Source organism: Adelges cooleyi, unplaced genomic scaffold, assembly GCF_023614345.1.
Source record: "Adelges cooleyi isolate 19-005CV unplaced genomic scaffold, UGA_ACOO_1.1 ACOO_flye_CR_arks_rails_tigmint_CR_PRNA_30, whole genome shotgun sequence".
NCBI classification, from domain to species: domain Eukaryota; kingdom Metazoa; phylum Arthropoda; class Insecta; order Hemiptera; family Adelgidae; genus Adelges; species Adelges cooleyi.
In genome coordinates this window covers 12,924,126-12,936,489 of record NW_026095971.1, presented here as the reverse complement: position 1 = coordinate 12,936,489, position 12,364 = coordinate 12,924,126, and the positions used below count along the sequence as shown (strand labels likewise).

General features: G+C 31.7%; 1 protein-coding gene across 3 annotated transcripts in view; it reads left to right on the top strand.

Moving 5' to 3' along the window:
• Positions 1-12,364, top strand: part of LOC126837902 (uncharacterized) — a 114,810-nt gene that overhangs the window by 84,663 nt on the left and 17,783 nt on the right. For all 3 annotated transcript variants that reach the window (XM_050571880.1, XM_050571882.1, XM_050571881.1), the window contains one exon: positions 4,548-4,641. In XM_050571880.1, the coding sequence (XP_050427837.1) occupies positions 4,548-4,641 (94 nt within the window). The remainder of the gene's footprint in view (positions 1-4,547; positions 4,642-12,364) is intronic.

The following is a 12,364-nucleotide window of genomic DNA, read 5'->3' as shown; positions in this document are numbered from 1 at the left end:
TTTTCCCTGTACCACGTTTCCTAAAGAATTCAAATTGTCAAATATGATAAAAAAATTATAAAATTATAAAACGTTTTGTTTTGATTTAGTATTATCTTCATTCTAATTAATGTTGAATTACATATCAATAATTTAAATAACAGTAATTCGACTGGCTGTCATTAAAAAATACATATAGAGTTATATAACTTAATACAGTTTTATAAACGCTGTCATTCATTTTTACAAAACACTTTTATACATAATTTCCATTATAATTTGATTATGCATATATACGAAAATCCATTTAATAAGTAGTTTGTTTAACACTATACTCTAATCATTCTTAGACTTGTCAAATGTCAAATTTAATTGACTGAATTATACTCAACGTAGTATCACCTGTATTATACGATAATAGCTCGAGAACAGCTGTTAGTCAACTATAAGTAATTCAACCTGATTAACGAGTTAAATGCAGGAAATTGTTAGGTGAAAAATGAATTATTCCAAGTTAAAATTGCAAACTCAAATTTATGTATATTATAAATATTTTATATTTTAACATAAAATATAAATATCGTAACATAAATAATTTAGTATAAAAGTTGAAAACTATAAATATGTATAGAATAATATCAATATGGTCTTATTTGGCGAATTTAGAAATTTCAACCGAGAAAGCACTCTAGATCGGTTACATATACATAAAAAATGAGCTACCAAAAATCTTAATTTTAATGCTAACACGCGCTTGTAATGACTTACTTTTAATTAGACTGGATAATCGTGGGATAGATTTAGGCATACCTAAGCATAGTTTGCCTCGTTCAATTTTTTAATAAATTATTTTTGTAATATATATATATATATATTTTTTTTTTTTTTTGTACGCTGAAAACAATGATAAATTCATATTTTAGAGGTCTAACAGGCATATAAGTAAGTTATAGCTTATAAGCAATAACTTAATTTACTTAATTTTTTCAAAACAATTTTTTGTTTAAAATAATTTTTACGAAAATGAAATTTCTAGTACTAATTTCTAATACTATATGATTTTTTTTTTGTACAAAAATATTTAGAAAAAAATAAAAATGTTGTGTTAAGGTAAATATTTATTAATGAAAAAACTTAAATCTTCATATTTAATATCAATTGTATATTAATTGTCAAGATTTGAAACATATTTGGGTCCTTTAAAAAAATAGGGGTTTTTCAGTTAATTTTTTTAATTTGGAAAATGTTAAACAATATTTTGTCATTTACATTATTTTTATCTTAGTTGTCGCCCCCCTTGATGTATTCTGTGATCAGTAGCTCTCCGCGTTCTATATTTTTATATTGAAGGTAATTTTGTATACAAAGGTGACAGGGGAATAAACTTTTCTTACAAAACGCTTCACGAATAAGAGTTAGCGAACGATCAAAAAAAGAGGTTGAAGTGGAGTAACTAGAGTTAACATCCTCGTGTTTTACTGAAATCGAATTGTAGAAAGGACTTATATCTTGTTGATAATTCATAATAGTATCTAGCGGAATAAACTTTAATAAAATTACGCACATGAATTGCTTTAAAACACAATTCACTAAACAAAACGAACTGACTTTATGAACACTTTTAAATTATGATACCACGAATTTGAACGTCATAAATCAGTGTTGCCAATCGTTTACTTTTTTTCCAGAAATACACTCAGCGCTCCAATGGTCACGTTTTGAACGACTACTTAAGCCATACAAAAATCATAGGACAGACCTTCTTGACAATATAAACCTCCGTTGTGAAACGAGAAAAAATGTCTACGCCGCCATAATATTATTATAGCCAACCAACCAAAATAATACTGTGGACATATAAATTGTACTGCATTGCTTACCGCTTTATTTTTGTTATACGAATTTGGAAAGTAGAAACTATGACGTCGGATAATCAGGGGAATGAAAAAACAACATGAAATTATTTTCAGCTTGATTACAGGCAAATATTTTAAAAGCTTTATGTTAAAATTGCCAATAAAAGGTCATAAGTATTAGACGTAAAAAAATATGTTAAAAGTATTCTTGAGTCTTAAAACTAAAAACATACAATTTTAATGTGCTGTTTAATTAAATGAGAAAATGATTAGCTGATTGAATAACATCACAACATTCACGAGTCGAAGAAAATGTGCCGTTTAGCGTTGATTTGATCATTTCTGTACGGTTGACATGCTAACGAGACGCTAAGTAGAATGCGATTCTTTATTAGTTTACAAGTAGCGCTAGACGTAGACATTTTTAGACGTGACTAAGTGACTATTCTCTATGAATTTCAGAAACTGGCTAAGTAGTATTACTTAGTTTTTGTAGATTTTCTTTAAATTAATGTGACTATAATCTTTATAGTGGTTTTCGTCATACAATTCATAATAAAGCTATACATATTTGACCCATCTACGTGTATTTATATTTATATCATAATAATGCATCATACGATATTAAATAAATGAAAAAGTTTATAAAACTGAAAAAATAAATAAATGCGTTAACAGCGCCTCGTTAACACAGAACGCTGATAAGTGATACTTGATATCATTGGATGTATACATGTTACGCAGTACCTATATTCTATTAACGTTTTTTTTACTTATATTTAAATGATTACTTGATATGAATTTTCTGTGCATGCATAATGAAATATACACAATACTTTCTGAACAGCTGTATAGACATGAGCTATCAAACCTCAGCTATCAAATAGGAAACTTCTACAGACTATAGTGTCATACAACTGGTCGTTTACGGTTTGGGCAGCGTTTGTGTGATAATTTGTAATACACATTTAAAATATATTATTGTTAAATTAACGACAAACGCATTGCCTATATTCAATACAATCGAATTCGGCACGCCATTCGAATTATGGATTAACCGTTATTCCTGTTACCGTTCTACGGTCTAATAACCGTGGTTTAACATCATGTCCCATATTATGTGGGATGTATTCCACATTGGATGGCTCGCACATTATAATATATGGTTTCCGTATTTTTAATTTTTTCGAACCCCAAACAAAATATAACCATACGTCAGCAAGTGTACCTATACCCTATTCTGTAGCTATTGTATTATAAAATGTAGGGAAAGAACGGGCGTAATGGTTATCAGCTTTTCTCTTATGGAACTGAATGATCGTTTTGTATATCATTTTTTTAAAAAATATTTTGTAGCTTATAATGACGAATTAGAGAAAAACTAAGGAGTCGCATAGAAGCACGTGGGCATATGAGCTGACAACTGCAATATTTTCGTATTACATAAAATACAAAACAGTTTTGTTAAAACTACCGAGTCAACAAAAAACTCGAGCCCAAGGCCCAAGTGACTAATATAAATTTTATTTTTACTCTCAATTTACCGAACATATCGGAAACGATATCGGGTTTAAGTCGCGAGAAAAAGGAGTCTTTGTAGCCGTCAAGGACAACGTTAATGTTATTGTCTGTCATATAAATTTAAAACGTACATAGGTATATGCTCGTTTTTGAAACTGCGGAATGAAACGCTATGAAGATAATGAGTAGGGATGAGAAACCCTGGATGGAGCGTGTCTGACAAAACATGTGGACGAGGCGCGTCCGGAGGGAGACGGGAGAGGAAGTTAGTGACCTGCAGAGAGAGTCGATGATCCCGTCTGAATCGTTCTTATTGCTAACGAAGGAAAAATAATATTATATAAAAACTCACTTTAGCCCCAAGAAATAAAATACGTTTGGGTGGGTGCATTTTTTTCGAGGCCAGCAACATTTACGTTCATATTATAAGAATACAAATGTAAAAATGTACTTAAAAAAACACCCTGAATTCAAATTGCACATGTGCTTTGTGACACGAATCAAAAAATGTGTTGAGAAAATTGTTAACCGAGCCTATCAAAAAGCATATTTTACATTTTTAATCATTTTTCCAAAAAATGGTTATTTCAAAATTCTAGAGCTGTTTTTACCATGGTATTAACTAAAAATTACGATTTTTTGACTTGTGTCATTTGCGAAACATATGTGTAGAAGATGCGTTTATGATTAAGACGTTATGCAACGTCATTACATTTTAATCTGTTATTTTGAATTTTTATAGAATCCTACTGTGTTTTAACTTATGAGTTATGATAGCAAGATATTATATATTTATCATGTTTACTTACTCAACGTCCAGACTCCAGTGTCCATTACAATAGTTTACCCGTGTAAAGTATAATATATTGTATTACACGCGATATTGCGTAGTAAAACTTTGCAGTCGTTTCATCAACTTCGACGAATACAAAAGATAAATAAAATAAAATTACTCGGGACAATTGATATTATTGGTAGTGTGAAATGATACACTTTAAATTCTGTAATAATAGAGACGTTTAGTTGAGGAAAATAACAGATCTTAGTACACAAAAATTAATATTTAGCCTGCAGATTTTTCACTAAACATTTTCATTTCCCTTCAATATTCATAAAACTCATCTGCCATCATCGTCTAATGCTGTTTAAAAATTATAATATCTAATATATTTATTTGATTTTTTTTTACAGATGCTCCAAATGAAGGAGTATACATGGTATGCGGTGTTCTCATTGCAATGGTGCTTGTCGCTGTGATAATAGTAGTATTGGCCGTAACTATAAGGTAAATATCTGCATAAAAATACATAAATGCACCAATGTAATGCTTTATAATATGTCTATATATATCCACTAAAAGCGTTTTGGTCTGCGCGCCGCGGAAAATTACGTATTACTAAATACTATTAAATAATTTAATAATATTATTTATATTATTATTAAACTCGTGGATACAAGGAGCAGGGTTTGACCGAGGTAGTAACACGGTCACAACTGCTGCATGACAAACGATAGACCCATACCAGAGATCCTTGAACCTAAAGAAATCTCACACTCACTCGCTCCCATGTTCTTTGTTTCAAACGTAGACGATAATATTATATTATGTGTAAGCGTAACCCAATATGTACCTCATTGGATATACAATATTAATACACGGTTGGTTGTAATATTATCTGATTTTTTTATTATACGACTTAATTGCATTTAAAATTTTGGACGCGAATTTAGAGTACATACATTATTTACATATATATGATACATATTATATGTACTGTTATAGAGGTGGTCAGAGAAAAATAGGGTCAAAACGCGATACACCTGATTTTCTCGGTTAAATCAATGCCAGGGTCGACGCTAAGGGTTATCCGAGTTGCAGTTTATCTAACATAATATAATAGGATCAGTAATTATAGAGTATCCATTAGATATAATGACGAATGTATTACATATAAACGAGAGGCGGAAAAGATCAAAATTATTCAAACACAAATTTCTTTTGCTCAATAATTTGTTATTCAAATAATCTATGTATGCAAGGTTTATAGGTACTTGTCCGTTTAAAGTTCAACATCACGTGGTCAGATAGGTCGAGTCTTGCTCTCATGTCTTAGCTAGGACTCGTGTTCAAAACCATACAGTTTTACAAAGTTTTGCACTTTACAGTCTACACTCTTTGTCAAAGTAACCGCCGAAAAATTATTTGTAATTGTTAGTCGTCAACGAACGTTTTTCCGAATTGTTAGAACTGTGTACATTTTGACACGGAATAAATGTACACTAGGTTTTTTGCTTCTAAAAAAAAAGAAATCCTGCTTCCTCAGAACTATAGTAAATGAATGAGACATAATATATTAATTATTCAATTTTTAAATGAAAAAGTTACACTTACTACGGATTCCAAGGCGTTTGAATACGGCGTCGACAGCATCTTAACTATGGCCCTGGTTAAATAACAATATAACCTTTTTTTCTTATCCAATGTCGTTAATACAGGTCGTTAATAGACCTTGTAAAATATAAATATAGAAAAATGCATTCTGTCAACCTTATATTATAATATTTATGAATGATCGCTTCGTAATAGGTATATACAATTTATGTATATAAATATACATTTATGTGTCTTCTGTTTGTCTGTAACCATTTATAACATAAAATATATGTATTTTTTTTTAACTTAACCTTTAAATTCGTTCAATGTGTTTACATTTCACCGTAATAGTCACCGTGATTGACGTTTTGGCTCTATCCGTTGTTCATCTTTAAACGTTCTTCTTTTTTTATCTCTTTTTTAATATGAAAATAGACTGCGCAAAGGAATTAGGTGTTAAATTCAATAACCGTGTTTATGTAAGTTGATTTACAAAATACATTTATAAATATATGACTATGTGTATACGTATATACAGATGATGTACTTCCTAGTTCCTGAAACGTAATAGAGGTTACCGGATTGTTGGCAAACAGGTGAATAAAATAATCTGTTTTAAATTTAGTTCTAAATGGTATGTATAAAACGATACGGCTACTGGCTAGTATTATTAGTTATATCAATGTGCAAAAAAACAATTTTGTGCAATATCGGTTTAATTAATATATTACTATACAGGCTGTGTAGCTAAAGGATATGATGTAATGCTTGTCAAGTATTCGATTAGTAATAATAAAGTCCGACTTATAATGGTTATTTATTTGCAAGCAGAAGAGAAATTGTGTTCGCATTTGGTGTTCAGATTTCTCGACGGTGCCGACTGTGGCCGATTTCTCTTCAAGAAATATAAACCGAGTCCTTGATGGGTTGTTGATGCGTTTAAAAGACGTACCAAATACATACTAATACTGTATAGTATAATATTTTACTTTTAACATATAAACAAAACCATTTCATAATAGACTACGATTCCTGAATGTTGATGACACCGTCAATGTCAATACTTTTCTTTCTGTTACTACATCGTGAAACGTAAATCAGTGACCAACCATACTGATACTGAACGATGCACAAGTATTTGACACCCTGTTACAATAAACGGTTAACAGTGCATCCACATTCGAGGTTCTTTTTATTAACGTAGTTTGTTTAAGCATGTAGTTTTACTGAAACGGTCATATATGTTGTAAGTTTAAAAAGCAGTACGTAAAATTGATTTTAACCAAACTTGTTCGATGATTGAAGTTCGGGTTTGTGACGTTTAACAGTATAAACATGTACCGTTACAAACATATGACCACAAACTGTCCGGCCCTTGCCATAAAAAAATATATCCATCGCCTCAGTTTTAACATATTATGTTGTAGAATTTAGTTGCCGATTAAGATGCTATAATCCATCTAACTCATTTTGGACGCTAACTGACACGATTGAGTCTTTAAAGTATGTCTTACTCTGGTGGAAATAACATATATACCATCGAAGAAACATGAAGGATCAATTATGATCATATGGGAAATCAATTAATAAACAATTTTAGTTTATCTTCATATTTTATACGTAAAATAGCATTTTGTTTGAACTAATAACCGTAAAATCATTGAAGATAGTTAGAAAAGACTTCGAAAGAGAAATAAAGCAACTTAGCCGACCATGAAGATAAAAAGCTCACCACGTTGGTGCCACATAACGTTTAATAACGATGTTGAATCAGAACATATCAATATGGATTTGGAGGAATCTTGATGTAAACGGTCTTGGATCAACAAACCTAGCACAACTAACACGGATGGGAATATTGAAGCCGTTCGCCCCATGACACTTGTGTATATGAATTGGAAAGCCCCCAGAATATAGCATCCCCGGACAGTATATATAATAATAATATGATTTAACAAGATCGGTTCTGATCGACCGTCACAGGGTGTTGTAACGTACGATAACCGTCGGAATGGATTTCTACGATGGAGTTTCCAAATAAAACTCGGTCCTATAGTGATTGTACGTTTTACACAAACGTGGTTGGGGGCAACCAAAAATAACCCAAAGATCGATGTAAAAAGTTATAAACCGTGCACGTCGTTCATTCAGTTGTACATGTGCAGATGGCCGACTCGAGTGTAAACGGGGGTTGCCTAGGTGAACAATGACGTCATTACTCGACGGCGCTTCGGCCGTGGATCGATTCGCCGTGTATTTTCCGCATTTGAGATGTTATATTTATATCAACTGAATAGTGAATATTATATTCGTGTACACCACCTTCCAAACGCATACAATATGGGGTACCCATGTGGAAGGATAAAAGGGTATATTATATAAAATTTAAAAAAAGGACATAGTTTATATTAATATCATCGCTAACCGCGCAATATATCCTGTCGCAAACATTTCCAAATACCACTGCAGTTAACTACTATAATATCAGCTGTACTCTGTAGTAACAGTTACTCCGTGTAACTACTTAGGTACTATATACCTACCTAGTGTGCTGTGTGTGTATAATATATTGTATTGTATACATATAAATGAGTAGCGTCCCGCCGTTTAAACTTAAAACAAAACGACTTTCGCAAATAAACGGCCGCGACTGCTATTAAACACGTGAATAATGTACACACAACTCGCAAGTAATCCAACCATCATAATAGCTGTATGCTATTAAACGTTGGTTTTATAAAAAAAAATCAATTCATCGCTAGCTAACAACCGACAATATTCTTTTTTGGTAGCTGATAGCCATCAAAACTTTATAACAGTCTATTCTCTTTCATCAATACTTTCGTTTTGTGCCGTCCGTTTGATGTACAGTAAAAAACTATATGAATAAAACGCACGCCGTTGCGTTGCCTTTTAACCTAATAAGCCATTTTTTATTTTTTAATATCGTATACGCCTTGAACTATATGACGGAGACAAGATCCTTGAGCTATTTGGCTTTATCGATAGCAAATTGTTTTTTTATGCCGAGTACTTAATGATTTTTTAATAAAAATACTTACCTACTTCAACAGTCATCCGTATGTCTATGACAAATGACAATAGAATCTAGTACCGATTTATAATTGAGGCAATGTTCTCTACGTGTTTAACATAACTATATTAGTTGTTGCACATTTTGGCTTATAAGTGGGTTAACCAAGATAAAAGTACTAACGTGTGCGTTTGGTTCAATAAAGCTGACAAAAGTATTTTCTTTATCACCACGCAAGTCTCTCAGATTAAAAAAAAATATCATAATTATTGAGGCATGATACTGACTTACATTAACAATTGTATCGATTACATCTATGATTCATTTTTTTTTTTGTGAAACCGTCTCGGTTGTAAGTTATTATGTAAGTCTCTTACATAATAACCAAATGAAAAATTAAGAGTAAATGATAATTACAAACACTTTTTGATAAAACTTGACATAAAGCTACAATTTTTATAATCACGTATTAACAAATAACCATGCAAAAATCATTTTTTTTTCAACTTTAATAACTCATTCGGCCCTCTTTTTTTACTAAAATATGTTTAGGAAAATGCGCTATTTTTAGGCGTAGTTTTAGGTTTATTTACTTATGAACGCACTAGAGTATCAAGAATTTTTTTACAAAGACTTTTTTCAAAAACATTTTTTGTATTGAAGATTTGTACGACTTTGAAAAATGTAAAATTCTATCCAATCTAAAGAAGTCTTTACTACTTGGTCCCTAGTAACCTTGACAATGTTTAGATAAACTCTTGTCTTGAATTGTATTTAAAGGAAAATATTTAAAAAAGTGCATCTCCAAGATATTTTTTACGTGCCGGAAAAAATGACATGACGACCTCTTATAGGGAATACATTTTAAATTATTTGTAATAACTAATAAGTAAAAATAATAACTATATCGTTAAAATATTCTGAAGAGTGAAGGGTCAATTTAAACTTTACCCCTTGTTAGTCCAGAAAATAAAAAAAGTAACTGATGATTTTTTTACAATTTACCGGATATTTTTGTCTTTAATTGTAAATTTGCTCACTATGACAGCTCGTCAGTTAAGAAAATATATTATACTTTTATATTATTGAAAAAGTAACGTTTCGAGTATTAAATTTTGTGATAAGTATCCTGCCTACGCTTTATTGCTCTTTGTATAATATGGTAGTAGTTATAAGAATAAATAATAAATTACCCTTTTTTTAGAACTCTGACGTATACTCCTAATGTATATGTATTGTTACTACACTGTATTAGTGGTTATAAGCAAAACTTAAAACTTATGAAGCCCCAATTGATTATACTCGTGGTCTCTAAAATAATATATTGATCGTTATTTGTCTTGTATGTGTTTTAGAATTTCTTAATTGAATATAGTAACAGCAGATAAATTATATTAAAATTAAAAAATAAAGTTTTAGGGAAAAAATAACATTTTTCTACCACAAAAACTTTTTAGAAGTTCTTTTTCCCCGCGAGAAACATATTGTAATTGATGGATTTTAGTAATTGCATTTGCACAAATATTTGTTCAATGGCCGGAAGTGAAGTTAAAATAATTAAAAGCCAAACACGGTGTGCTTACAAATCGGTCGTATTAATTGTAACATCATAGCTATTTTATACACGCGTGCAAATTGCCGTTTAAATTTTATTTTTGTTCAACCTTTAAAGAGTCATCTTTTGTCTTTGGAAGACATTTTCATCAAAATATATTCATGTCGATAAACAATTTTTCAATCTGAATTACTAAATAATTATTTAGTATTTGAGACTCTTAAAAACCATTATTGATTTCTAAACTATAATTTAAGTAGTTAATAAATAATTTATATTATTATGTATTTCTGTTTGCCACGTTGCATATGCAAATAACTTGCTCCTGAACAGCTGGACTGGGAATAGTTCTTGATACAGCTGTCGGTATAGGTATATGGTAAGTTTCCATAAGTCAAATTATTATATAGTCAAATATTCTATAATTTCATGCTTAAATTGTTAACAAAAACTAACCGCTTACACCTTTTTGCATAGAAACGATTAGCTTAATATTTAACGCAACGGACATCGTTTCTTGTACACGGTAAACTTTTTTTTTTCCTATGGCCATAAGTTTATAAGTCATAACGACCATATTACAAATGAGGAAACGGGATTTTATTTTTATTTTATCGGAAATAGTATAGGTATTGGGGGAATCTGACAAAATGTACAATTAATTATTAACAATACAAATTTTTAGTTAGCGCTTCAATGTGAGATTGTTAGGTAAGGTTCGCAATCGTTGTTCAATTCTGAAGAGAAATCCCTTTATTAAAAAATACAAGTTATGCGGTCTCTTAATACTAGGGGACTGGACTGCGAGGGGCAATAACGATTTCCATAGACTTTTTTCCATACATTCTACACGACTTGCACTCTGTCGATATACCGTGTAAACGGCCGCCGCCTACCAGACTTTACTACCGCATTTCTAAGGATCCGTCGTATCCGTCGTATTATACCGCTGCACGTGTGGTAACACTATATTATTTTAGTGCCGAGGGGACGATGAACCTCATCATGTTGCTGTTGTTTGGCGCCTGTATAACTATCATTGGCAGACGCGAATTAATTTGCATTCTGTGTACAAACAGGGACTGTGCATCAATCGAATACATCTAAGCAAGAGGAAAACCGACGGGTCACGTGGATTGCGTTTATTCCATCGCCAAGCGAGCACGTTATGTGTACTCCCGTCTCTTCTCTTGTGTAATTTCAACAGTCAAAGTTTGTTGGTCGTTTTGGCGTTTGCTGTGCTATATTAAATTGTGCCCTCATTTCATCGTCTAGCTTTAATTAGTCACGGAGCCTGTGACGATTGAATAGTATTTGTACATAACGTATTACTTATAACGCAATGGCCAACTTCTAGTGGTCACTGGTTTGTCGATCTGCCCAGTGCCCGACACGATCAATAAAAATAAAAAGTCCCGTCGTACCATCATTCCGTTGTAGTTATTTACAACGGAACATACACACACACAACTGATGGCCGACCTTTGTCATCGCCGTGACGCGCGAGTCGGACACCTTAATTGTCTCTCTAACAAAACTCAAGGCGAATCGATCATGATTATAAATAATAACACATATTATTATGTGTCATAATATGTATGTCCGCTAACAATAAATAAAAAATAAGCTTTTCGCTCAACATGTTTTTACCGAATGAAAATACTATGCGTCATACACCGGCCTTTCTTTCCTGGATATAATTATGCCAAAAATATATCAACCGAATAGGAAAAAGGTCCTGCGGTTCCCGAAACTAGAGTGCAGCTCCCGTCTTTTCATCGCCGCTGTAAATAATAATATACATGCATTCACCGTTTTTTATATTATAAATCTACAACGGCGTTCGTAACGAAATAAATACATGGGTTGTCAACTTTCGAGTACAAAAATGAAACGCAATTACCGACCATCTATAGACAAACACAAAAATACATAACGCTTTCTGTTGGCGTCGATTGACTGACACTCTCAGTGTTAATGCTTAAATTATTTTAAACAATAGTACACTAAAAAAAAAAATAGTCCGTATAGTCAACAAGCGTTCA